Here is a 26,499-nt window from a genome sequence, read left to right as displayed (position 1 = left end):
GGTCCAATTGGATCGGCCGCCGCCTGCCTACACCACAGCCGCAGCAACGTGCGATCCAAGCCGCATCTGTGATCTACACACCACAGCTCACGCCAACGCCAGATCCTTCATCCACCGAGTGAGGCCAGGGATCGTATCGGGTTCGTTACGCTGAGCCATGGCAGGAACACCTTCATTGGTTTGTTTTCCAGCTCCACTGACGGCCACACAGAAATTCCCGGGCCAAAGACTGAATCCACAACACAGGAGGGATCCTTAACCAGGGAAGTCACGCTTGTCTGGTCCTCCCACCCTGCCCTTTACCTCCTTCAGCCCCGGCTGTGGCCCGGCCTTCCCCCGGGGCCACCATCTCTTCCCCTGGGGCACAGGACAAGCACATTAGCATTCGGTTCTGCTCTGGGGGCATGAACGACCCCTTGCCTTGCATGGTCTGAACCCTCGGGGCAGAGAGGAGCCAAGTGCCAGGGTGGCAAGTGGGCCCACGCGTCCCGCCCCCCTGTGGTCGACCCTCTTGCCACAAAGCTCAAGCCACCCTCAGGAGAATGGAAGCAGTTTTATTCTTCTTGGCGAGGGAAGGGCACTAGCGAGTGGGTGTGCACAAGACCCCCGCCTCTCACCCCTCCCAGAACCAGAGAAGACAGGCAGGGCCACCAAATGGCTCCCTCTGCTCGCCTCTCTCCTTTGCCCAAGTGGAGGCAGGTGAGCGCAGCACAGGGCCGGGTTGGCTGCAGTGACGGGGTGGCCAGGGCTGGCCAGGGCTGACCAGGGCTGGGGTGGGAGGGCTGCTTGGGCGGCGGAGGGCAGGCGCGGGGGCGCTTCTCATCCTGGGAGCTGCTGGCTGGCCAGGGCACAGAGCTCAGGGCACCAGGACGCGGTAGGGGCTGCCCGGGATGTGCTCGTCGCCCCATTTGACCACCAGCGTGTACTCCCCCTTGTCCTTGAGCAGGTAGGAGACGCTGTAGAGCCTGCTGCCCACGTGCTTCACCAGGATCTCCTCGCAGGGCGTTCGGGGGCCATGCACGCCCACCAGCAGCATGTTGTTGCCTGGGGGTGGGGGGTGGGGGGTGGGAGCCTCAGTTCTAGGCCCCAAGCCCCCTCCCTTCGGCTCTGACCCCGCTGTCGCCCTTCTCCTGTCCTGCAGCCCCCCCCCCCGCCCCCGCCAAAGAGCTGCCGGCACCCCACCCCCCGGGCTAGCAAAGGAAACTCCAGCTCCTTCAGGGCGCCGTCCTGAAGAAAGGCAGAGGAGGCCCAGATGGGAAGCGGCTCTAGGAGGGACAGCCTCATCCCCAAAGACACCCCCCCCCCACTTCGCCCCGTCCTGCGGTCCCGGGCGCTGGCTCTCTCTCTGCTCCTACTTGTGGCCTCTGCGGAAGGCCGCGGCCTGGGCGCCCACCTGCTTTGCTGCAGTCTACCGTGAAGCTGCCCTTCTGGCCCACGTAGGCCTTGCTCAGCCCCAGGCCCTTGGCCAGCACCTTGCTGGCGTCGGCGGCACCTGGGCCCGGGGCCCCATGCTGGGGGGCACTGGCAGTCTTGGTCAGGGAGTCCACAAACACTGACGACGTCTCGTGGAGGCTGTGGTTGCTGACGAGACGGTGACCTGCAGGGCAGAGCAGGCAGGGCTAAGAGGTGGCTGGAGGGCCAGGCCTCGGGCGGGCTAGCAGGAGGCTCGTACAAGGCTCACCGGTGACTCTGGCCTTGAAGGGGCTGCCCCCAATGTGGTAGGGGCCACCATACTTGATGGAGATGAGGTAGCTGCCAGGTGCCATGGGGGTGTAGGTGACGCGGTAGCCCTCCGGGCACTCCTGGCAATCCATCTTCACCTTGGAGGGCCCGTCGATGGTGACCGACAGGGCACCGGCTCCCGCATTGCTCGTGTTCACAATAAACTCGGCGGGGCTCCCTGGGGGCACGGGAGGTTAGACAGAGCTGGCCTGGCCTGTTCCCTGCCCCCCGCCCCCAGCGTAGCCTTGTCACCTCCACACGCCTCCTGTTGTCACCGAGAGCTCGGAGGAGGGGCCCTAGCAGTTGTGTCCACACAGCAGAAGCTGCAGCCACTGACCCACCTGTGACGCCGCCTTCCAGGCCAGCTCCGTAAGCGGACACCAGGCCTGGGTCCCCTCCATGCCCAGGCTCCCCGACTCGGATCTTGAAGGGGCTTCCAGGGATGTGGGTGCCATTGAACTTGACATCAATCAGGTAGACGCCGTTCTCTCGTGGGATAAAGCGCACAGCGTACTTATCTGAGGAACAGAGGAGGGCTCCGTGGGCCTGAGAGCCCTCCTCCTGAACTGAGCAAGCGGCACCTGTGGAGAGCTTCCCTTGCCCACCCCTTTTCAGGGGACCGTGCTGGGCACCCCCACCCCCACCCCCGCCACAGTGCAGACCTCCTGAAGCCTGACGGGTGAAGTGTCAGGTGCCCAAGCTACTGCCAGGACGCTCGCTTGGTAAAGCAGAACACCTGCCATGACGCCTCCCTAGGAAGATGAGTCCCCCACATCCCCCCATGTTAACTGGGGCCCAGAGACAGGCAGGAACTCGCTCGGAGTCATGTGGCCGGGAAGGGGCAGGACTGGGCTGTTGTCACCAGTGGAACTGGGCCGAGCAGCCCCCACAGCTAGGCTTCGTTCGGGTCCCTAGCTGCATGGCTGGTGCGCCAGGTCCCCAGGGACTTGGGGACACAAGTGCGGGAAGCGCTGCCTGGCCGAAGGGGCAGCTGCGCTCTGGCTCGGCTGCCTCCGGTCTGTGCCTTTCCTTCGCACTCTCGGCTTGCTTCCAGCCAGCGGGACAGGCCGGGGGGAGGCCCACGGCTCCCAGCGGGGCCAGGGCAGATGGCTGGGTGGCTGGGCAGGGACAGGGCCTCACCTTGGTCGATCTCTGTGACATAGCACTCCTCCAGGGCTCCCGAGGGGCTGTGCACCTTGGCATCGATCGCCCCCTTAGCCCCATTCAGGCTGACTGCAAAAGAGGCTGGCTGGTTGACCTTTAGCCCTGACTCCTGGAAGCATAGCAGACGTGGTTAGGGGGGCCGGGGCCGGGGCGGGGGCCAGGGCAGGCAGGGCCCCAGAAGCAGGAGGCCCACGGGGTTGCACTTACCCATCTGGCGTCCAACTTGGTTTAAAGAGGGAGAGCCACTGATCCTTGAGGGGCAGCACGCTCCAAGCACACGCTCCCGCTCCCGCTCCCAGACCCAAGCTCTACAGGCACACGCTGGGGGGGGGGGTGCGTGGCGGCAGCAGGGGGGGCTGCCCCATGGGCAGCGCTCAACCCTGGCAGGCTGTCCCTCTTTAAACCTCAGCCCTGGTGCTCAAGGGGCACAGGCTTCTGTTCAAAGCCTTTAGACCTGAGACACGAGAAAAACTCCACGCGGCGGTCAGGGGTACTTCCTGCCGACCCCGAGCGTGGGCTGCACCCGGCCAGAGCAGAAGCCCGGTGCCCTGAGCCGGGCGGGGCGGGTCCCTCCACACAGGGCCGAGGCCTGCTCTGTGCGGTGGCTCTGGTCTGGCCGGGCCCAGGAGCCCCAGACGGGCGGTTTCTCTCAGTGCCTCACCTGAAGACTAGAAACAGTAAGGCGGCGGGCGTCACCAGACGGAGAGGCCACGGGCACCACAAAAGGGCTGTCAGGGATGTGCTCCTCGTTGAACTTGACGGAGACCTCGTAGTCACCTGGGCAGGGAAGGAGCCAGGTCGGCCATGGCAGTCGAGCCCGCCGCCTCCCACGAACAGCCCGAGGGGCCCTGGGACCTCAAGCTGGAGGGTGGGAGCCGGGCAGGGCTGCGTCTGCGTGGAACCGGATCAACAGCCACAGCCCAGCCTGGCCGCCCCCGCCCCCGCCCCTCAGTACCTGGCTCCTGGACCACATAGGCCACGCCGCAGGAGCCGTCCTTGCGGTCCTCGAAGGAGATCTCGGCCTTGCTGGGGCCCTCAACAGCAATGGCCAGGCCCCCGGCGCCAGCTTCCCTGGTCCAGATGCTGAACTCAGCTGTGGGAAAGTAGCGCGCCCTCATGGACGGCTGGCCGCCCCTCACCCCCGCCGCCGGCCCCCTCCAAGCAGGGCTGAGATGAGCTTGGCTGCTTCCCCCCGCACCCCCAGGAGGAGCATGAGCCCCGCAGGAAGGAGGCAGGCCTACCTGGCACTCCAGCTTCAGCCCTCTCCAGGCCAGGGCCCCCGGCGCGGACCTTGTGGGCGCCCCCTTCCCCCAGGGGCCCCACGGTGAACTGGAAAGGGCTCCCAGGCACGTGCTGGCCCTTGTACTTGACGCTGACCGTGTGCATGCCCATCTCAGCGGGCACGAAGCGGATGCAGTAGGTATGGTTCTCCCCTTCCACGATCTCAGCCTCGTGGCTCTTGCCTGATGGGCTGGTCACCTGGGCTGTCATGTCCTGGATGCTAATTTCTGTAGGTGGGGGACAGCCTGGTGAGCAGGAGAGCCAGGCCCCAGCCCTTCGGGGTCCCCTAGGGCTGGCACCCAGGGGCTCCCTGGGACCCCTCCCTGGCTCCCTATAGCTCCTACCAGGGATCTTCAGGCTGAGGTCGCAATGACTGCCGACATTAGCCACCGAAGGAGCCCGTTGCCTGCGTGTGATGCTCTCTTTCACCCGGCCCTCACCGGTCACTTTCACGGAGAACGGGCTGCCTGCAGGGAGAAAGCACGACCCACATCCCGCACAGGCGACACTCGGCAGCTGGACCCCGGGGAGCGACAAGGACGGAGGGGTGCCCCGCCCTGGGGAAGGTGTGTGGGCGCCACCCTCACCAGGCACGTGTTGGTCGGCGAACTTGATGTTGATGATGTAGTTGCCCGGCTCCGTGGGGCAGTAGGTGACCCTGCACGTGCCATCCTCCAGGTCCTCTGTGTTGATGTCCACCTTGCTGGGACCCTCGATGGACAGGCTGAGCCCACCGTAGCCTGCGGGAGAGCCATCCCTGAGCCAGGGGGCCCAGGACAGGGGTCTCACTCACCCCAGCGCCTGGGCCACCACCACCTACCTGCATCACGGGTGTCAATGATAAACTCTGCAGGCTCAAAGGTGTGGCCTTCGTGGAGGCCCCGGCCCGAGACCCGCACGCGGCTGGCATCCCCGATCTCCGACTGGCTGATCACCACTGGGATGGGGCTGCTCGCCACATGCTGGCCATTCTTCTTCACATGCACCAGGTGCTCGCCTGTCTCCTTGGGCACGAACGAGATCCCTGGGCACGGACGGGGCGGGGGGAGGGGGCGTCAGCCAGGGAAAGGTGCGACCCTGCCCTCCAGCCTCCCTCCTTTCCAGAAGGCCTTTCTCCCCAGCTCCTTACCCACGTGGCCATTGCGCAGCCTCTTCAGCAGGCAGGGCTCCTCCCGGCCTGAGGGTGGCACCACCGTGGCTGTCAGCAGGCTGAGGTCCGTCTCGGAGATATTGATGGGGATGTCGGCGGCAGAGCCCACTTTCAGGTGGGACATGCGCATCGAGTCGTCACCTGGCGGCAGGGGACGGGCCTGTGTGTCCAGGCCCAGAGGGCGACCGCGCCCACCCTGCCTCCTGCCTCCTGCCTCCTTTTGGCACCGCTCCAGGTACCACCTACCTGTGACCCTGGCCGTGAAGGGGCTGCCTGGGATGTGCTGCTCGTTGTACTTGACCAGGATGCTGTAGTCGCCAGGCAGCACGGGCAGGTAGGAGACGCTGCACGTCCCATCTTGGTTGTCGGTGCAGCTGATTTCGGCTTTGGATGGCCCCTCGATGGCCAGGGACAAGCCTCCTGGAGAGAGGGGTGGGTGAGGGGGGAACCGTGCCCAGGGACAGCAGTGCGCCAACGAGGGGACGCTTGCACAGGCGAGCAGAGGCAGGCCGGGGGGAGGGAGGGGAGCCCGTCTGGGGAGCGTCTGCAGGGGCCCGCCCTCCACCAGACGCGGTATCCAGTGACAGCCGGGTGGGTCCAGACGAAAGCTGCCGCTCACCCTCTCCCGCATCCTTGGTGTTGACGGTGAAGACAGCAGGCTTGTTCACCACCCCGTGGCTGAGGCCGGGCCCGTAGGCCGTGACGTGGCCGCAGTTGACATAATCCACATAGAACTGCAGGGGGCTTCCTGAGGCGGGAAGAGGGCCATGGGGGATGGGGGGCCTCGTGCCGTCCCCAGGCCCCACCCCCGGCACCACGCCCCCTCGAGACAGAGACGCCGGGGCACGCACCTGGGATGTGCATATTGTCGTAGCGGATGTCCATCTCGTGCAGGCCGGCCTCACTGGGCGCGTAGCGCACGGTCACGGTGCCGTCCTTGTTGTCGGTGATGGCTGGCTGCGCCACCTTGCCCGAGGGCATCCGCACCTCCCCTGCGGGGCAGTGGGGCCCGGGTCAGGGCAGCCTGTCGGGACACCCTGGCCTCCGCAGGGGCTCCCGCCCCGCTTCCCGCCCCTGCTCACCAGTGATTTCGCCCTTCTTGATGGTGAAGGGGATGACAAGGTCGAAGGGCCTCAGGCTGGTCACATCCAGCCCGTTGACGCCCACCAAGGGTCTTTCTGGGGCCTGCGGTGGAGACAGAGGGCCTGCGTGAAGAAGCGCCCGAGTCCCCGGGGGGAGGACCCGGGGTACCCCCCTCACGGGTGAGCCAGGTGGCCGCCCCCCCAGGACCCCCGGGGGCCGGGCCATACCCAGGTCTGCTGGCCGCCCTGGGCGTAGGTGTACGGCGGGGCCAGCTGCTGCGGCCGCAGCGGGGGCTGCACCGAGGGCTGCTCTCCAGCCAGAGCCTGCGGAGCGACACACACAAGAGCTGGAGACGCTGTCCCGCCAGCTGAGTCCGCCCAGACCCCCGCCCCCCACCCCGGGCCGGGCCGGGCCCTCCTGACCGTCACTTGGAAGGGGCTGTTGGGCACGTGCTCGCCGCCGAAGCGCACGCAGATGACATATTTGCCCGGCTGGGGGGCCGTGTAGAAGATGTCGAAGGTGCCGTCCTCGTTCTCGACCACGTCCACGTCCACCTCAGAGCCGTCGGGTGTGCACACGGTGCAGGTCACCTTGCCTTTGCCTGCCGCCTTGGTGTCCACGGTGATCACCGTCTCCTCCCCTATCTGGATGGTCGGGCCGATGCCAGCACCTGGGGGGCAGGGTGGGGCCCCGAAGGGGAGCCGGCGCGTGAGCCTGGTGCCCGCGCTGCTCCTGTCCTCCAGCACCCCGCCCGGGCCTCCTATCGCCACCACCAAGCACAGCCAGGCCTCCCGCCCCCGACCCCCCCAAGCTAGGATGGCGAGTGATTTCTCAGGAGGCAGGAAAGGTCCCCTCGAGGCACCTCAAGCCAGGGAGTCCCGTCCTGGGGGCACCCCCACACGGGAAAGGCCCAACGGGTGGCGCCTGGGCGTCTGCGAGGAAGGAGGGGCCCGGGAGCCCACGAGGCTGCTGCGGCCATCGGGGCACAGGCATGGGCCGCCGCCTCCCCAGACACCTCGGCCTCGGCCGGCGCCGTGGACCACGCTGCCCGACGCCAGCCTCTGGCTGGGCCCACGCCGCCTTCGCCCCTGCGGCCCGGCCCCAGCCCCCAGTGCTGTGTGCAGACGCGGTGAGGCAGAGTCCTGCTGCAGCGTGGGGGGAACGTGACACTCGCCTCCCGCCCCCCTGGCCTGAGGCGAGACTGGAGTTTCCTGACAACTGAGAAGGCTCGCTCAACCGGAGGCTTGCAGAGAGGGCCGGCCGGGCCTGGCCCGGCGCAGGCAGGCAGCTGGGAGCGGGAAGCAGGTAGGCAGCGGGGTTAGCACCCAGGCAGCACAGCGCAGCAGGCAGGGGCGGCACCAGGGGAGGGGGACAGGAGGCCCCAGCCAGAGCTGCGGCTGCTAGGTGGCGGGAGCAGAGCAGCTGAGCAGCCTCCAGGGCCCCAGAGTGCCCGAGGAAGGTGGGGGGAGGGGACAGTGACGTTATGATCTGGGCTCAGCCGTGGAGGCTCGGGGGTGGGGGGCTGTGGGCTGTGAGGCCTGGCAGCGAGAGTGCTTTCCGTAGCCCGGGCCCTGCCAGGGAAGCAGCTGGGAGCACCCAACCAGGTTAAGCGCTGAGTTCAAGGGGGCCCCCAGCCAGCCTGCCTGCCACTGAGCTCCCCCATGCGCCCAGGGCTCCTGCTTGGCCAGGTCCCCTGCTGCCGCCCTGCCCTGGGAGGCCTCACCTCCCACACAGCCGCACCTGCGCCCCGCCCCCCGGCTTGGAACCTGGACTCACCATCTAGCTAGTGGCTGGGGCCCCGACTCCCCGCTTCCCCTGCCCAGCACCCAGCCCCTCAGCAGATCTGAGCTGCTACAGCCTCGAGGTACGCCCCCCAATTTGACCCCCCCCCAAGCCCAAGCCACCCCTCCGACTGGCCCAAAAGTGACTTCAGCTCCCCAACCGGGCTCTCTGCCTCCGCTCTGCACACATTGGCGGGTCAGGGGCTGACCACGCCCTCAGCCCAGTCTCGACCCTGCCCACGCCCCCGCCCGAGGCCCACACGCCTGTCATCTCAGCTTCTGAGGCCTGCTGGTGTACCAAGTCATCGCACCCCTGCCCTGGAGCCCCAGCCCCCCCTCGAACTTTCTTCCTGGCTGCCTCAGCCACACGCCAGGCTGAGGGCCTAGAGAGGCTCCCTGTAGCGGGTGCCTCTCATCAGTGTCCCTGCCCGGGGCCGGCCTGCCCTCCCATGCAGGAGAACCTCCATGCCTGGTTGGGGACCATCTGAATAACGTCACTGCTGGGGGGACGGGGTGGGGGAGGGAAGGAGAGGAGGCGGGGAGAGCGGGCGGGCCACCGAGTGCACTTTGGGGCTCTGAGGCTGGGCCGGGCCCCGCCATGCTGGCCGCCCAAGCAGTCCACGCTGGTGCTACGGCACTACCAGCCAGCCCCACCCACTCATGCAATCCGCACCGCCCCGGCCCGGGACGCAGAGGCCCCTGGGAGGTGGGGAGGGGGGGGTCTGTGGATCCGGCCAGGGCCGGGGACTCCCCGCTGCTTGGGGGAGACCCCATGCAAGAGCCCTTGACGCGGAAGGAGGGAGTGCAAAGCAAAGGGCCTGCTGCCCGCCCCCAGGACTTCCCGGGGTGCCGAGATCCCCAGACCCCAGAGCCCCCCGTGGGGTGCCTCTCAGGATGCACCTCACCCCAAAGCTCTCAGCTGCAACCCGACTGCTCAGACGGGGAAACGGAGGCCCAGAGAGGGGGAGGGCCGGAGCGCCCACACGCAGCTCCGGAGGCCTCCCTGGGCCCTCGCCCTCCAGTCCCCCCCCTCTGTCCCTGCCAAGAGCTGCAGCTGGAACTGTCCTGGGAATTAGCACGGAAGAGGAAAAGAAGCTGCCCTCTGGGCAGGAGGGGCATTGGGAGTGGCCCCAGCAAGCAGCTTACCTAGCCCGTGACCTCCGATTGACACTGAGGTGAGAGGGCAGAGAGCAAGGAGAAAGGTCAGGTGAGTCACTCAGGGGGGCGGCCCCCACTCCCACACGCCGCCCCAAGCAGCGGGCCCTTGCACACAGGCACACCCAAGCCCCGTGCTGAGCGCCGCGGCCGCCGGCGGGCTGGCTCACCTGTGACGGTGCACTTGCTGGCGTCCCCAGTGGGCACGGCCCGGACGCGGTACGGGGAGAAGGGGATCTCGTCACCACCATACTTGATGAGGATGGTGTAGCGGCCCGTCACGTCCGGCACGTAGGCCACCGTGTACGTGCCGTCGTGGTTGTCCTGGATGTGCGTCTTCTTGGGCTTGCCCTCGGGGTCCTGCGTGGCAGAGCACGGGGTGGGGGGGTGTTGGCCCAGGGACCAAGCATCCAGCGCCACTGCTGCAGGGACAGCCTCCGAGCCGGTCAACCACCACAGCCCCAGACGGCTGCCTGCATCCAGCACTGTCCTCTGCCTCCCCGTGGGCAAGGCCCCCGGAGGAGACCCAGTGCCCCCCAAACCCCGTTTGAGAACAGGCAGCGCCAAGGAGCTCAGCGCCCATCCTGCCGTTGTCTCCACGAGCGCCTCGCAGCTCCCACCCGCTGGCCCAGGGCCTGGCCCAGCCGTGGGAGGCGCGCCCCGCAAGGTGTCGCTCGGGGTCCCGGCCTCCACCTGGCCTGAGACCATGTTGCAGGTGGGCCAGGTGAGACACGACGGGCTTTGGCACCGAGCTCGGCTGGAAGCAAGCACGCGCGGGCGTGGGGCAGCCTGCGCCTGTCGCCGCCACCCTAGGGGCAGGGGACCTGCTCTTGCCGGCACAGCTCCGGAGGTAGAAGAGACCCGAACCGGCCGATCTGCCCCCGGCTGCGGGCCCCACACCGCACGCCGGTGGCTCCAGCCCGGGCCCTTCGCCGCCCGCGGGGCCAGCTCACCGTGATCTGGACAGCCAGCAGGCCCTCGCCCGCGTCCTTTGCATCGATGGTGAACTCCACAGGCAGGCTGGCGGGCACGCCGGTGGTGTTGAGCCCGGGGCCGCTGGCCTTTACCTTGCTGGCGTCATGCGTGGGCAGCACCTTGACCTTGAAGGGGCTGTCGGGCAGGGTGCGGTGAGTGGTCTGGAAGGCTCTTGCCCCCGCCCCCCGGGCGGAGGGCCCCAGCTCTTACCTTCGGGGCACCTCTTCCTCCCCATATAACACCGAGATGCTGTAGGGCCCCTCGCGGCTGGGCACATAGTTGACGGTCTGGGTGCCATCGGCATTGTCCACCACGTCCACTGGCTCCACCAGGCCTGGGCACAGGCCCAGAGACAGCGCCTCAGCCAGTGCCCCAGGCCCTCAGTCCCAGCACACCAGAAAGCCGAGTCCGGGCCTCGCACCCAGCCCCTAGCCCCGGCCTAGAGCTTGCCTTGCCTTCCCCGCTGGTCCCCAGGGACGGCCCTGAGCCCCCCGGGGACACCAGGCACGAATCTGGATGCCATCTTGGACCCTCGGCCTCTGTCCCTCCCTCCTGCCACTCCCGCTCCGTGGCCAGGGGCTGCCTGTTCTACCCCGTTTTGGTCCCCTGCCCCTGGGCCCTGGCTCTGGCGTCACCTGAGGCTCCCCTCTCCATCACCGGCCCAGGCCCGCGCCCTCCTGACCTGACCCCTATTCCCAGGCGCGGGGAGGCTCACCTTTGGGCCCCTGCACTTTGACCTGCAGGGGGGCCACGCCAGCCTTGCTCGTGTCCACCTGGAAGGACTGAGGGAGGTTGGCGCGGACCATGCCAGGGCTCAGGCCCGGCCCCGAGCACTTGACCTTGGACGCATCTGTCACATCATGCACAGGGACCTTGAAAGGACTGCCTGGCGGGGGGGCAAGAGGGGTGGCAGCAGCCGTGTGAGACAGAGCGCAGGGCGAGCAGGTGGTGCCCGCCCAGGCCCAGCCGACCCGCGTCCTCACCTGGGACTTGGTGGCCGCCATAGGTGACGTTGAGACTGTAGGTGCCGGCCTCGTAGGGGATGTACTCGACCGAGCAGCTGCCGTCCTTATTGTCCATGCAGGACATCTTGGCCTCCGAGGGGCCCTCCACGGCCAGGCCCAGGCCCCCCGTGCCAGCTCCCCTGTCCAAGCAGACAGCTCGTCACAACCTGGGGGGCCAGGGCCGCCCCAGCCCCTGCCCTCCGGGGCTCTCGCTCACCTGGTCTCCACGGTGAACTTGTTGGGCTTGTTGGTGGTGCCGCTCTGCAGGCCCGGCCCGTGCACGCGCACTCGGGTCGGGTCACAGCCCTCCGTCACGGGTACCTGGAAGGGGCTGCTGGGCACGGGGCTGCCGTCGTAGGTCACGTCCACGGAGTGCAGCCCTGCGGGAGGGCAGAGGCGGTGTCAGGAAGAGCCCGGGCTCCCCGGCCCCCGGGCCACCCCGCTCGCACGCACGCACGCACGCACCCTCCTCGTAGGGCGTGTACTCCACTTTGTAGGTGCCGTCGCCGCGGTCCTGCACGTAGGTCTCGGTCAGGTTGCCAGAGGGGTTGGCCACGCGGGCCTTGACGTGCGGCCCTCCGGTCTGCGTCAGGGCCCGGGCATCCACGCTGAACTCCGTGGTGGCTTCTCGGAAGACGCCTGCAAGGGAGGTGTGGAGAGGAGGCGTGGGCTCCAGCGCCCTGGCCGCCCCCATGCCCAGGTCCCGCCGTGCGCCTCTCACCTTGGCCCTCGACCCCGGGCCCATAGCACTGGACGCCCGAGGTGTCCACCGCGGGCTCCACCTGCAGCTTGCTGGGGAAGTTGGGCACAGGTTGGCCACCGTACTTGATGGTGACCGTGTAGGCCCCGGGGCAAAGCGGGATGTAGGTGATGGTGTGCGTGCCGTCGCCGTGATCCTGGATGTGCACCTCGGCGGGCAGCCCCGCCTCGGAGCGGATCTCGATGGTCAGCTCGGCGCTGCCTGCGCTCGAGCAGTCCACGTGGAACTGGCCTGCCTCGCCGGCCGTGGCCCTCTCCAGCCCGGGGCCTGAGCACTTGACCTTGGATGCATCAAAGCAGGGAACCACGTGGGCCTTGAACGGGGAGCCGGGGATGTGAGTGTCAGCGAAGAGGATGTTGATGTTGTAGTCCCCGGGCTCGGTGGGCACGTAGGACACAGAGCACGTGCCGTCCCCGTTGTCCAGGCACTCGAGCTGGGCCTCGCAGGGGCCCTCGACCGTCAGGCCCAGGCCGCCCACGCCGGCACCCTTGGTGTCGATGGTGAAGCGGGCAGGGGAGCCTGCGCTGCCCCCTTGCAGCCCTGGCCCGAAGGCCTTCACCTGCAGGCGGAGGGGCAGGTCAGGCGCCGAAGCCACGCTACCTCCCTGGCCCCGGCCCCGGCCCGGAAGCCCTCAGCCCGACCTGCCATCTGCCGCCGCTGCGGGCCTCCCTCCCCCAGCAGACAGGGCGCAAAGATGAGAAAGGGTGAGGGCGAGTCTGGAGAAGGGGGGCCGCCCCACACCCCAGTTACCTTGCTCGGCTTGGTGGGGGGCACGGCTTCCAGGGGAAAGGGGCTGCCGGGCACAGGCACGCCGTCATAGGTCACCTCGACCTCGTAGGGCCCCTCCTCGCGGGGCACAAAGCGCACCACGCTGTTGTCAGCCCCCAGGCCCGGCTCCACCTTGCAGGGCACCACAGCCCCTGAGGGGCCCACAATCTTGGACACCACTTTGCCCTGGCCGCCTGCACCCTTCGACTTGACCGTGAACTCCTGGTCTTTGCCAACATCCACCTCTGTGGAGATGAGGAAAGGAAGGCGAGAACTGTGACAGCGGCCCAGGCAGCCCTGCGGCACTCTCGGGGACGGTGACGAGGCCCCGGCCAGCTACTTACTCTCTCCCAGGCCGGACACCTTGATCTTGCTCAGGTCCAGGCTTGGAGACACCCCCACTGAAAAGGGGCTCTTGGGGATAGGGTCCCCGCCATAAGTGACATTGATGCCCACTGGGCCCTGGGAGGAGTACAGAAGGGCAGGGTCACGGGTCATGACCTTGGTGTCCCTGGCCCGCTGCTTCCCACCTTGGGCATGGCGTTGGGGGTAGGGGTGGTGGATGCTCCACTGCCCCCTGCGGTTCTGGGGCCACTCTCTCCCCTGGGGGAAACGCGAGTGGGTGGGAAGCCCCCACGCGCGGGGGCCAGGCAGCTACCTGCTGCAAAGGCGTGTACTTGACGGTGTAAGTGTTGTCGTGGTGGTCGATGACATCCACGTCGCGCACCGCGTCCCCCTTCGCCGGCCCCGAAAACTGGACATCCAGTTTGCCTTTGCCGGCAGCTTTGGCGTTGACCGTGAAGTGGGTGGGTTTGCCGAGCTCGACACCTGATGAGACACGGCGATGCTGTAGGGTCACGTGGCCCCATGCCCTCCCCCGACCCCCACAGGGGACCTGTGCTCACCCGTGCGACTGAGGCCAGGGCCCTCGGCCTTCACTTTGCTGGCATCGTGGGAGGGCTCCACCTTGACCCGGATGGGGCTGGTGGGCGTGGCCTGCAGAGGGCGGGAAGAGAAGGGCTGAGAAGAGAGCAGCAGCCAATACCCAGCAGCGTGAGGGGCCGGGAGCAGTAGCACCCACCTGGTCAGCAAAGAGGACCATGATGGTGTAGCTGCCAGCACCCCGCGGCGTGTACTTGACTGTGAAGGTGTCATTGTCGTTGCGGATGATGTCGAAGTCGATGTCAGCCTCGGTGGGGCCCACCACGCCAGGGGCACACTTGATGCCGATGCTGACGTCACCTGTGGTGGCAGAAGGCATGGAGGCTGGGACCCCATGCGGACGCCTCGCCGCCTCGCCCGCCTACTCTCGAGGCAGCGACTTACCCTGGCCGGCCTCTGTGCAGTCCACAGTGAAGTATGTGGGCTCGTGAGCCTTGAGCCCCGTCTTGGCCACGCCCGGGCCGTACACCTTGACCTTGTTTGGATGGCTGCCAGCTCCCACGTTCACCTGCGGGGCACAGGGGCGAGTGCGGGGCGTGACCGGCCTGGAGGAGAGGCGGGGGCGGGGGGGGGGGTCGGCCCACCGGGAAGTCCTCTGGCGGTTCCTCAAACAATGAACCACAAAGTGACCGGACGGCGCTGCGATTCCACGCCTAGGCCGGTATCTGTCCACCCAGGGAGATGAGATCTCTGCACTGGAATGTTCAGAGCGGCAGTGTACGCGACAGCCGAAAGGTACAAAAACCCCCAAAGGTCCATCAACAGACGACTGGATAAATAACGGAACGTCCAGCTGTGAAACGGCGGGGAGCACTGGCCCGGGCCGCGGTGTGGACAAGCCGTGATAAAAACGCACTGCTGGGTGAAAGTGGCCAGACCCCAAAGACCACAGGGCGGACGAGTCCACCTCCAGTTCATGTCCACAAGAGGTCAGCCCGCCGGGCCGCAGAGCAGAGCGGGGGCTGCCGAGGGCTGCGGGCAGGGCCCCTGAGGGGAGAGGAGCTCCTCTGGGGGCTGGTGCAAACGTCCCAAGCTTTGCTCGCTCGGTTGTGCTGATGACTGCACAGCTCTGACCTGACTCAACCCCCTCCAACTGCACACACGAAAGGGTGAGCTGCGTGCTGTTCGAGTTTTAGCAGCTAGAGCTGTGGAAAAACGAATCTGGCGCCCCAGGGAAGGGGGCTAAAGGCCTGTCAGGCCTGCGGGGGGGCAGGCTCACCCGGAAGGGGCTGTTGGGGATGCTGACGCCTCCCCAGGACACCATGGCCGTGTGCTTCACTGGCTTCCGGGGCACGTAGGAGCAGCTGTAAGTGCCGTTGCCGTTGTCCTTGACCGAGGCCTCCACGGGGCAGCCCTCATTGTCCTGCAAAGTGGGCCGGAGCAGGGGGCCTCCTGGTCAGTGCCTGGGTCCAGGCCCCTGCCCGCCTGGGCCCCCTCCGCGGGTGGGCGGGCCCCCCACCTGGACTTGGACCCTGAGAGGAGCCTTCCCGCCGTGCTTGGCGTCCACCGTGAACTCGGCGGGCTTGTTGACGGCCACGCCCGTCTTCTCCAAGCCGGGCCCGCGTGCCTTCACCTGACAAGAGACCACGCAAGGCTCAGGGGCCAGGTGTCAATGCCAGAGACGGCGCGGCAGGAGCCCTACCAGCCATCAGGGGCACCAGCCTAGCCTCCCGGCCGGCGGCACACACCCCCTACCCTGTCGGGATGGAAGTCGGGGGGCGCCTCGCGGATGTCGGCCATGAAGGGGCTGAGGCGGATGTCCTCGCTGTTGCACAGCACGTGCACCGCGTACTCGCCGGCCTCCTGCGGCCAGTAGCGCACGTCGCAGGAGCCGTCGCCCTTGTCGTCACACTCGATCTTGGCCTGCGACGGGCCCTCCACCGAGAAGCCTGCCGACAGCCGCCAGCTCCGTCAGCACCCTGGAGCCTCGGCGGGGCGGCCCTCGCCACGCTCTGCCCCCAGCTGCCAACTCACCCAGGGTGCCGACATCGTCCCCGATGGCCTCCACCACGAAGTCGGCCGACTTGCCAACGACGCCACCCTCCAGCCCGGGGCCCCAGGCCCGCACCTTCTGATTGCCACACTCGGTGCCCACCTTCACCTCAAAGGGGCTGCAAGGAGAGAGCCACGCAGGGGAGTGCCCAGCGCCCACGGCGAGCCCGGCAGGGGGGAGGGGCGCCCGGCCCAGGCCTCACCTGCGCCCGATGTTCTGGCCACCCCACGTGATGGTGACGGTGTAGGTGCCGGGGACCGTGGGGTAATACTCGAAGCCGTAGACGCCATCCCCCAGGTCCTTCTGTTTCACGCGCTCTTCGCCCTCTGCCAGGGACAAGGGAGGGCCTCAGGCTGCCGCCCAGCCGCCGCCCGAGGCCGGCAGCACCCACCCCGGCTGCAGGCCAACTTACTGGGACCCTTCACGACGACCTTCAGCTCCCCGCTGCCCGCGCCTTTCGTGTACACCTTGAAGTCGGCAACCTCTTTCACGCGCACACCTTTGGGTTGCAGGCCCCGGCCGACGGCACGGCAGGCGCCTGGGTTACAGGCTGTGAACGGAGGGCTGGCTGAGCTCCTGGGAGCTGGGGCCTGGCCAACCCTCCCCTGCCTCCCGCGGGGCCGGGCCAGGCCGTCGGGCCGCACAGGAGGGCGAGGGATGTGTGAGGAAGATCCGGAAGGGACCGTGACCCTGGGACCTGCGGTCCAGGCTGGACGTGGCAGGCCTCCTCCCACCTGCTCCGTCCGCCCCCGCCCCCGGCCCCCACCCGGCCCGCCCCTCCCAGCACCCAGAGCAAGACAGATCCAAGTACCGTGGACCCTGTGGGCAGAGCAGAGAGCAGCGGGTTTCTAGACAGCTGGAGCGAGCTCTTCCGAAGGTGAAAGCGTGGAGAGAGAGAGACGGAGAGGCGAGAGAAGGAGGAGGAGGCCCCCGCAGGGGAAGAAAGAGCTTCCCCAGACAGCGGAGGCACAGACAGCCCCAGGGGACGGGGCGGGGGCCGCCTCCCCTCCCGCGGCTGCAGGGCCGCAGCCGTGCCCCACGGAGGCTGCCGGGGCTGGCCTACCTTGGCCAACAGCGACAGTGTAGGGGCTGCGCGGGATGGGCACGCCGGCGAAGGTGACGTGCACCGTGTGCACGCCCTCCATGGTGGGCTGGTAGCTGCAGCGGTACGTGCTGTCGCCCCGGGCCTCCAGCTGAGGCTCCACGGTACCCTTCTGTCCCGCAGGGTCCTGGATCACGACCTCCACTTCGCCCGAGCCGGCTCCTGCCACGAGGCACCGTCTCAGCTCCCAGAGCCCCCAGGCTGCTCCCAGGCCCTGGCAGCCCTTCCCCCAGGGCTGCCGGCCTTGGCACCCCACCCCCCTCACCTGCTGTGAAAATCTCGAAGTAGGTGGTCTTGTTGGCGATGTTGCCGCTGGGCTCCAGGCCGGGGCCCTGGGCCGTCACTTTGCTGGCGTCGCCCTGGGACTTGTCCACATACACCTCGAAGGGGCTCTTGGCGATGTGCTGGCCGGCGAAGAGCACGGTGACCTGTTCCCAGGAGGGGCGGGCTGTGAGGGCAGGGTCGGGGCCCTCCAGCGACTGCCCTCGCCACCAGCCTCCCCTCCGGCCGAGGGCTCACCTTGTGAGTCCCCGTCACCTCGGGGACATACCAGACAGAGAAGGTGCGGTTCTTGTCGTTATTGGCGGTCACCTTCGCCTAGGGTGGGAAGGAGCCCATGAGCCTCTGGTCAGAGTGGCCCCTCCCGGTGGAGGCGCGGCAGCCACCGCCCTGCTTGGCGGCAGTCCTACCTCCTCCTGGTGCCCGGCTGGGTCCTCCACGTACACCAGCACCTCTCCCTGGCCGGCGCTTCTGGTCTCCACAGTGAACTCAGCCCGCTTCTTCACCATGTTGCCCGTCGGCTCGATGCCTGCCCGGGGCCAGGGAGGAAGGGGCTGCCGGTTAGGGCCGCTGCCCCCCACCAGCCTGCCCAAGCCCGCCGGGCGGGCGCCCACGGAACCGGGCACAGAGCCTGGCCTTCAGCCCCCGCCACACGCCTGCCGTGGGGCAGGCCTGGGCCTGTTTTCTAGAATGCTCCCTTGAGTTTGCCTGGGCCTGTGCTCCTGCCTCCTGGAACACGCTCCGCCGCAGGCGGATGGGCCATGGGGAATGTCCCAGCCGGTGGCCGGTTCCCACCGGTCCTGACCCCCTCCCGTCTGACCCATGGGGGCGTGTGACACACTAGCCGCCGCGAGACCTCGAGAGAGAGGACCGCCCCCCCGGGGAGGTCTTTGAGCAGGAGCACCCCGGCGGGCCCCCTCACCTGGCCCGTAGGCTCGGGCCTTCTTCGGATTTAGCTTGGGCCGCAGGGGAGCCCCTGGTTTCAGCTTGGCCTTGGGGAACTGCGACAGGTAGGTCATCACGGAGTGCTCGTCCACGTTGGGGTCCACGATCTCCTCAGGGGTGATCACCTGTCACGAGTGGAAGAAGAAGCCGTTTGGCCTGCGAGTCCCAGGATCCAGGGACGCAGCACCTCAGCCCCAGGCGGCCCACGGTACCTGAGGGATGCCCAGCCAGTCGTCGGCCTGCTGCATGGCTTCCCGCGCGTTGTTCACCGGCTTGCTGGCATCCCAAGAGTCCCAGTCGGGACACAGGCCTGCGGTGTGAGGAAGGCCGTGAGTCCGCGGGCACGCGGGACCTCCCTGCGCACCAACCCCGCCTCCCCCCCCCCCCCGCCCCGCCCCGCCCCGCAGGCAGCCCCCTAGCCCCCGCGCACCTGGAGCACAGCTGTCGACAAGGGCGCCCAGGGCCCTGCCGCTCTGCCAGTCCCGGCTGAAGTTGGTGATGGGCAGCTGCGGCAGCTTGTTCTGGATCCAGCCCAGGAGCCTCTGCTTGGGGGTCTGTTTCTTGGCCTCCTCGTCCTCCTCCTCATCCCACATGGGCATGGAGATGGAGTAGTGCAGGATCAGCGTCCAGATGAGGCCCAGGATCAGCTTGAGGTTCCCGTCCACGATGGCCTTGCTGTCTGCATGGGGAGGGAGCGGCAGAGCTGGGCAGGCCGGCCGACGGGCGCACACGGACATGGCCACGTGGGCTGGGGGGCAGCACACCCGCAGGCCCAGCAGCCCGGGCAGGAGGGGGAGTCTCTGGGTGGTGTGGGGGGGCAGAGCCTCTCTGCGCAGGTTCCTTTGAAGGGAACACATCCTTGTGTCCACATAGTGACAATGCGGCACAATGAGTGGGTGCTGCCAGAAGCCCCGGGGCTCTGGGGAGCCAGAGGAAGGACAGGGGACAATGCTGGGCTGCAGACAGGGCCAGGGGAGGCCTGGGGAGGCTCCCCCTCCTCAAAGGCAGCTCTGGACAGCGCGCGGGTTGCGTACTTCGCAGCTGCCCAAGCGGGGGCCCACTGTCCACCTCCCGGGGTCGCCAGGGGAGGCGCAGGAGGAGCAGCTGGGCCCCAGGACCTCGAGGCCAGAGCCCTGAGCTGGCCCAGAGGAAGAGGAAGGCAGGTGGGTGGGGCAGTTGGGAAACAGAACTGCTACCCCAGGGTGGGCGGGTGGGTGGCGTGAGGCTGGGGAAGTGGAGGCGTTGGGCAAGGCCCCTTTGGGTGGAGGGTGTGAGCCCCACCCCACCCCCACTTCCTTCGCGCCCTCCCCTCCTCCACAGCGGGGAGGCCAGCGGGAGTTGGGCAGCAGGCCTGGTGCAGGGGAGGGGCTGGGAGCCCCAAGGAGCCAGTGGTTGGGCTGCATGGCCCTGACTCACTGGGGCCCTGCAGGGGTGGCCTGCCAGCCAGGAATGACGGGCAGGACACATTCCAGGGGCCCCCTCACCCAGCCCAGGGGGGTGGGCGGAGCCAGTGAGCCTAGGCTGGGCGCTCAGGGCCCAGCTTGGGAGCCCGGGTGGCAGAGGTCATGGGTGGGGTCCCTGAGTCTCGCTGCCTCAGCAGAGCCTGCTCAGCCGCTGCCCGCCCTCCTCGCCACCCCGCCACCTAACGGGTCACTGGGCTGCAGGCTGGTGGCCGCCAAGCTCACCACAGGGGAAGTGGTTAGGGCGGGCACCCTGCACCCCATCACCATGGCAACCCCTCCGGGCTCGGGCCCCACCCAAGGCGCTTCTGGGTCTCGGCCTCCTCAAGCGGCTGGGGGCAGGGGGGTGGGGCTCTGAGAACTGGAGAGGGCAACTCGTCTTTGGAACCCCTGCCGGCGTGTTCCACCTCCCCCAGCCATCGGAGAGAATAGTTGTCTAGTGAGTCAACTCCGGGTGGGGAGCAGGGGATGGACGCCACCAAAAGGGCCATCAATGGCAGGCCGCCTCCAAATCCAGGGAGCAGCACCTCGTGGACCAGCTCAACGCCACTCAAAGCAGAGTGGCCTCCCCGTTCCTGGGCCGGGGTTGGTCCTGGTCCTGCACCACTGCCTTGCACTGTCCCCAAAGGGCGGGCGGGCGGGAGGGTGGGAGGGGGTTCGGGCTGAGGGAACTGAAGGTTGAGAGGAGACCGAGGGCAGAGGAGCGAGTGGGCCTTTCCCCCCAGGCCCCCACCCCCAGAGTCCCGAGTCCAGCACAAGAGCCCTCGACCCACAACCACCCACGAGGGGACACACAAGGCCAAGCCCTGGAAGGTCCGGCTGGGCCCTCCCCCTGGTCCTTAGGAGGCTGCCTAGGCCCTCCCCATCCACCTCACAAAAGGAGCGAAGGACGGGGCTCAGGGTAGAGAGACGGACGGGTCGGATGGCCCCGCCCCATCCCACCCCCTTTCCCCAGCCCCCGGGGCCTGCCTGCCCCCTCCCTCCCCTAATCACTGCTGCTTTCCAACATTTTTTTGCCTTATATGGCAAAGCTCTGGGAACTAGGCCTGCTCCAGCCAGCTCACAAGAGGAGGAGAAGAAGGGAGGGGGGGAGGAGGAGACCCCCCCCAGACAACTGGGGTGTGGCCCGCCTCCCCACATCCGGTTGCCCCCCCACCCAAGGCTCAGAGATGACTCAGCTTGGCTAGACTGAGGTTGGGACTGGGGGGTGGGTCTCGGCCTGGACCTGCATTCCAGAGAAAGAGGTGGGGCCCTAGCGACCTGCCCTGAGTGCTAGGGGGCACCTGAGTGTCGGCCCCTCACTTTCTCAGGCTCAGCAAGGACCGCCCCAGGGCAATGGGGAAAGCTGGAGGGTCTCCTCCAATTCGGAGGAAAGCTCGTGCCCCTTCCCTCGCCCTTGCACATCTACCCCAAGTCACCAGTTCTGGTGCCTGTTCCCGAGGGGCTCCCCTCTCAAGTGCCTGGGAGGATGCAGTAGCCGGGTCAGTGGCAGCCTCGCCAGCCTCACGGACACGGGGCTGGCGGCGAGCCCAGCACATGCTGGACTACCTCACACCCAACTCCTGCCTTCTAGATGCAGAAGAGCAAGCTCTGCATAGAAGCAACGGTCTGGCCCCAGGTCGATAGTAACGGGATGCCCAACTAGACTACAGGCCAGCTCCCTGAACCGGCCAGCACCCAAACCCATCTCAGTTTTGCTAGCCGTGGTCCTCTCTGGCCTCCTAGTTCCTGAAAGGCGATCTAAACTTGGGCTTGGAGTCGTCTTCAGTGCGGGGCCCTAGACAATGGTAGTCCACAAACTCCAAATTCCCGCTTAGGGGAATCACAGGGCCCCCTGAAGGCAGAGGGCCCTCTCCAAACTGCTCTAGGGGGTGGAAAGCGCTGGCCTCTCCCTTGTTTGAGATGGGGCATTGGGCGCAGGGCCAGAGCCTGGCCGCTGCCCGCCCCCCCAGGCCGTCTCCCACCGAGGGTGCACTGGTGGGGGCGCGGCCTGTGGAGGATGTGAGCTCAGTCTGGGCGTGGGCCAGCCTCGGACCGGCGGGCGGGGGCGCGTAGCGGTCCACAAGCACCGCCGGCCTGCGAGCCTTTGTTCTCGAGGCCCGCACGGAGGTGGGCGGCCGCGGGGGCCCCTGGGGCAGTGCCCAGCTTTGGGGGGGGGTGTCTGCGAGAGGTCGGCCGGGGGGAGATGGGAGGACGCGCGGAGTTTCCCGCCCTCGCCCTCCCAGCGCCACGGGGCTGCCCATGCCCTCACCGATGGACACAAGCTTGATGCTCTCGCGGTCCAGGAACTCAAGCGCCACCGACACGTTCTCAAGCTGCATCTGGCGGAAGGTGGGCCTCTGATTGTGCTTGCGGTGCATCTTCTTCTGGCTGAGCACCTCGAGCAGCGCGATGAGCCGCAGCCCATCGCTCAGGTCCGTCTGCAGGTTGGCGATGCGCTTGCTCACGCACTTGAGGTGCTCGTTGCACCAACGCGTGAATGTGTTCTGCTGGATCTTCTTCCACGGCGCATCCTCCGCCAGGTCCTTCTCGGTGGCCGGCATCTCAGCGTCTCGCGTGTCGGCCCCGGTGCCCGGAGCCGCGCCCGCAGCGCTCTGGCCCGCCCGGGAGTGGGAGCTACTCATTTTGAGGCGCGAGGAGCCGAGGGGCGGTGCTGCAGCCTGGGCGAGGGGACGGCCCTTTAATTAAAGTCGCAGGCACTTCAGCGAGCGCAGGGTGAGGCAGAGAGCAGAGGTTGCGCCTGGAAGAGAGCGAGCCCTTTAAATGCGGGCGGGGGCGGGGCTAAGGGGCGGGAGCAACGTGGGGCGGGACCGAGGGTGGGGCTTCGGGCCGCACCCGCCCCGCCCCACCCCACCCGTTGGAATGCCCCCCTGAATCCCCCAGCCCCGGCGGTTTAGACTCGACCCCCCAGGCTCCGGAAGGGTCTTTGGGCCCGAAGCCGGCGAGGATGAGCCCAAGCCCTGTGATCTCCCGCCTACCCTGCGGGAAACTGCAGCGAGGGAAAGCTGAGCAGCCTCTGGCGCTGGACCACTTGGCCTCCAGCGGGCAAACCAAACAAGGGACTTTCCTTCCCCAAGGCCCCTGCGGGGGGTGGGGTGGCGCGCCCTCCCTGAGTCACGTGGGCTCCCCTCGGTCCCCCGCAGCCCCTCGCAGCCCCCTCCTCCCCCGAGCTCCGGCGCGTGGGGTTCTCTGGCCGCGCCCCAGCCCGCCGCCCAGGCAGCGGCAGCCGCAGCGGCGGGAAGGAGCCCGATCTTAAAGGCGAGCCTTCGGAGAGCGCGGGGCCGGGCCGGGCGCTGCTGCCAGCGCTTTGCGCGCGTGCGCCACGCCCGGGACACCCCGCAGCCGCCCCGCAGACCCCTTGCCCCAGCCCGCCTTCCCGCTCTGCGCGGCCCTGGCCTGCGCACCTGCGCCTGCCGGTCCCCACCGCCTCCCTCCCTCCCCGCTCCACCCGGGAGGAAATGGGGCACTGGGCCAGGAGGCCACCGGCACTCCAGGAGCCTGCGGCCTTGGAAGGGGCCCGGGCGTGCCAGTGGGCACTGGCAGAGGGCGCCGTGCGATGCGTGCACGCGTGCGGAGACGACGAGTGCCCGCCTGACCCGCCGGCCGCCCACCCGGGGCAGTCGGGGTTGCCTGTCCTGTCGGGATGGCGCCCTTCTGGACCCCGAGGGACCTGCTCAGGGGTTCCGAGAAGCCTTGGCAGGCTCTGAGCACCTGGGCTTCGTGGCCGTGTTAGTGCCGAGGGGGCCCCCAGGACAGGGGAGCCAGGGGACTGCAGGGGGCAAAGCACGGAAGGCTGCCAAGCCCTGCCCAGGAGCCAGGACTGTGTCTCCAGGCAATGGGGAGCTCTTTGCTCCAAATCAGTTTTCTGTAGATGCCTGGAGACTGTGGGAGGTTGCTGTGGGGAGACATAGATCGGCAAAAGCCCAGGGTCAAGAGGCCTGTCGGGGACATCCCTGCCACCCTCTTCAGTCAAGAGAAGCCAGCTTACTCATGGCTTCGTCTCCAGAGCAGACGTACTTCCTCCCCTCTGCAGGATGTTCCCTTCTTTACATCTTTTTTTCCGGAAAGGCATTTGTCTGTCCCTCCGGCTTGATTCTTAGATTGAGCCGCAGACTGGTAATAACTAAGTTATCTGCTAAAGACCAGTGGGAGAGGAGGCCCTGGGTCAGTCGGCGTGTCATGCCCAAATATGGTTGACTCTCGCACAGCCCTGGGCGTCTGCATCCAGCGGGGTGCAGTCCCAGCTGGCGTCCCCCCTGCCCTTCAGCCTGCTCGCTCAGGGGGCTGACTGTCACTGCGCTGGTTTTTCCTCACCAATGGTGGCGGTACGGGAGCCGGACGGCATTTTTCAGTCTGGGGCTTGCCTCTCTGACCACTTTTGGACACAACCTGCACAAAAGTCCACACCACGGTGTCTGGGAACTGAGATGGAAGTGGGAGGGAGGGCTCTAAGGGGACCTGTCCCTACCAGGCCCCATTCGAGAGGAGATGACATTTGTCCTGATCCTCCTGCCCTCCTGGAAAGCAAGTTCCCGAGGACAGAACTACATCAGGAATTGATTTTCACTCCATAAGTGCCATCCAATGGGGTCCTCCCCGTTAATTCCTTTGTCTTCAGAAAGCAGGGAAACTGAGTCAGAGGAACTGACCAGTAGCCAGCTCCAGCGGAAAGGGGGACGGGACCTGGGTACCCTGGCTTTTCCAGCACTAGGCTGTCCCTATTTGAGGGAGTTGGGTAGGGGGTACAGGGTTCTTGTTCCTAGGGGACAGAGTATCACCACCAGATGGCGCCCCATCCCAAAGCCCCCAGATCGGGCAGTCCTTGGAAACCAAAATCCAGCTCTTTCATATTTTCCCTTATTTGGAGTAGATTCTTGGATGTTAGACACACCCCGCCTCCCACCCCACTCCTGGCCCTCCGACCCCAGGCCAAAGCCTCCCACAGGGGCACTTGGGCTAGTGAAGAAAGCCAAGCAGTGGCAGCATCTGGGCTGCTCAGGCCCGTCCAGGTGTGGCAGGTGAGGGCCACACCTTGAACACACGCAGGAGGCTCTGCCAGCGGACTTCACCTACTCCTTCTGGACCCCGTGGCATGGGAATCTGGGGACGTTGCTGCTCCCATCCTGGCCGGTGGTGAACATTCAGCTCAGAGCCAACCTGGGACAGGGCCCGGCCTGGGAACCTGGCCGTTCGGAGGAGCCCCTGCTTCCCGTGCGGGCCACACCCCTGCCCGTCTGGAGGGGCACAGCAGCCCAGGAGCCATCCCCCCTGTCCCCAAGGCAGTTGGTGCCCCACAGACCAGTGTCAGCGAGGAACCCACTGTCGCCCTCCCAAGGGCCGCGCCGACTGCGACGTGGCCTTCCAGGTGGCCACTGACCCTCAGCCCACACAGTGTCCTGCCCTCGGGGCTCTTCCTTCCCAGACAGTCCCGCCGCGGCCAGCTCATGGGTACCCACGGGGGCCCATCGCCTGCCAAAGGCTCAGCCACCCTCTCTCGGGGACACCCGTGCCCTTGGGCTCCCACACCCCTGCGTAGACGCAGTCACCGCGCGGACTAGGGGAGGCAGCACCTGGCCCTGGCCCGGGTGTGCGCCGGCGCCCGCGTCCTTGGAGCTCTCCGCCCGCCTGCGCCACCCCTGCCCTCGCTCCGCGAGCAGCTCGGCGACCGTCGCGTTCGGTGCCCGCCGCCGGGGCCTCACCTGCTGTCCCTGCGGGCGGGCGGCGACCGCGGGGTGGCGCCTGGCCGGTCTTAGAGCCCGCGCTGGGCGCCCGGGGCTCCACTGGCGTCCGCTGCGCGCCGTGCGCGCCTCCACGCGAAGGGGCCGCCGCCGCCCGCCTTCTTGTTGGCCGCACCCCCGCCCCGCGCCCGGCCCGGCCCGGCCCGGCCCGGCGAGAAAGCCTTAATTGGTAAAATCGCCCAGGAGCGGGGAGGGGGGCGCGGGGGCGCGCCATGAGCTCAAGCGCCCGGGCCGCTGGCGACGCCCCCCCACCCCCGATGAGCTCAGCGTCCCGCGAGGGGGGGCTCACCTCGAGAGCCCAAGGGGTCCTCAGGGCCCACGTCTCAGCCCAGCAGCCAAGGCCACCTCCTCCAGGGAGCCACCCACCGTCACGGCCCCCTGCCTTTGCCCCAAGCCTGGGCTGGTGGGGTGGGGCCAGGCCATCGCAGGTGTTCCCCTGCCACCCGAAAATCCAATCCGCAGTGGGGCAGGGACCCGAGCCCCACAGCGAGCAAGCGTTTCGGCTGCCACTGATTTGGCCCCTACTGGGTGCCAGGCCTGGCCTGGAACTGAATTCTCGGGAGCAGGGTTAGGTACAGCCCTGCGACCGGGTGGGCACAGCCACGCCCTGGCACTGCCAGCTCCCTCTTCCTCTTCTCCGTACCCATTTCCTGGTAGCTTCATATTCAGCTCAAATGTCTCTTCCTCGGGGAGGGTCACATAAAGCAGTGTCTTAACAAATTTTGCCCACAACCCCCAATAAGAACTACATTTTGTGTCCTGAGCCAGGACTTGCCCGCGCACCCCCAGAGTGACACATAACTGAAAGCAATGTCTCACAAAGCGAGACTCTCCCTACCACCAGAAAAGCACTGAAATTTTCTATTCTATTCTACCTCATTAACAGAAAGAAAAGAAGGAACGGAAGAAGGGAAGCAAAAACGGAGACGGAGGAAAGAAGAGGGAGGGAGGAAGGAGTCTGGTTCCACCTGCTAAAGGACTTGGGTGATCCACTGCTCAAAGCTAGCAGGAAGGCGCGGATTGCCTTCCAGGCCTCCCGGCATCCACTGCTGCCTTTCCCGGCTCTGCCGGCGATGACCTTTCCACCTTGACCCAAGCTGGGATCTCGAGCAGTGGTCTCTGTCTCTCCCCCCTCCGCCTAGTGGGACCGCCCTGTCCCCCCACCCCCGCCAGCTCGAGGCAGCGGGTTATCCTCAT

The 26,499-nt window shown here is 67.4% G+C and overlaps 1 protein-coding gene across 8 annotated transcripts; it reads right to left on the bottom strand.

Moving 5' to 3' along the window:
• Positions 1 to 534: 534 nt before the first annotated feature.
• On the bottom strand, positions 535 to 25,377 carry FLNA (filamin A). Of its 8 annotated transcripts, XM_085007549.1 has the most exons (49): positions 25,264 to 25,377; positions 23,553 to 23,699; positions 21,816 to 22,304; positions 18,535 to 18,783; positions 18,317 to 18,414; positions 18,082 to 18,229; positions 17,570 to 17,688; positions 17,400 to 17,477; positions 17,146 to 17,308; positions 16,842 to 17,042; positions 16,191 to 16,328; positions 15,981 to 16,104; positions 15,760 to 15,896; positions 15,481 to 15,674; positions 15,245 to 15,358; positions 15,005 to 15,148; positions 14,170 to 14,293; positions 13,925 to 14,085; positions 13,749 to 13,839; positions 13,502 to 13,671; positions 13,188 to 13,305; positions 12,826 to 13,088; positions 12,037 to 12,634; positions 11,781 to 11,954; positions 11,533 to 11,695; positions 11,295 to 11,455; positions 11,027 to 11,197; positions 10,522 to 10,645; positions 10,290 to 10,446; positions 9,507 to 9,696; positions 9,328 to 9,351; positions 6,823 to 7,070; positions 6,628 to 6,723; positions 6,400 to 6,502; positions 6,169 to 6,309; positions 5,937 to 6,065; positions 5,564 to 5,737; positions 5,297 to 5,458; positions 4,988 to 5,191; positions 4,755 to 4,907; positions 4,512 to 4,634; positions 4,128 to 4,394; positions 3,842 to 3,979; positions 3,548 to 3,663; positions 2,863 to 2,995; positions 2,064 to 2,240; positions 1,682 to 1,900; positions 1,394 to 1,597; positions 535 to 1,044 (listed from the first exon to the last, which is right to left on the bottom strand). In XM_085007549.1, the coding sequence occupies exons 3-49, from the start codon at positions 22,186 to 22,188 to the stop codon at positions 857 to 859; spliced, it is 7,944 nt and encodes a 2,647-aa protein (XP_084863675.1). In that variant the 5' UTR covers positions 22,189 to 22,304; positions 23,553 to 23,699; positions 25,264 to 25,377; the 3' UTR covers positions 535 to 856. The 8 variants fall into 8 exon arrangements, with proteins under 8 accessions (XP_084863675.1, XP_084863679.1, XP_020936396.1 ...); XM_085007553.1 differs by lacking the exon at positions 9,328 to 9,351 and having other exon boundaries at positions 21,816 to 22,321; XM_021080737.2 differs by lacking the exon at positions 9,328 to 9,351.
• Positions 25,378 to 26,499: the final 1,122 nt, after the last annotated feature.

Source organism: Sus scrofa, chromosome X, assembly GCF_054392235.1.
Source record: "Sus scrofa isolate SSC_HxYL_T2T_F1_AM1 chromosome X, Sscrofa_HxYL_maternal_Yorkshire_Landrace_v2.0, whole genome shotgun sequence".
Lineage (NCBI taxonomy): Eukaryota > Metazoa > Chordata > Mammalia > Artiodactyla > Suidae > Sus > Sus scrofa.
Note: the sequence above shows the minus strand (reverse complement) of the source record. Positions and strands in the feature narration are given on the sequence as shown.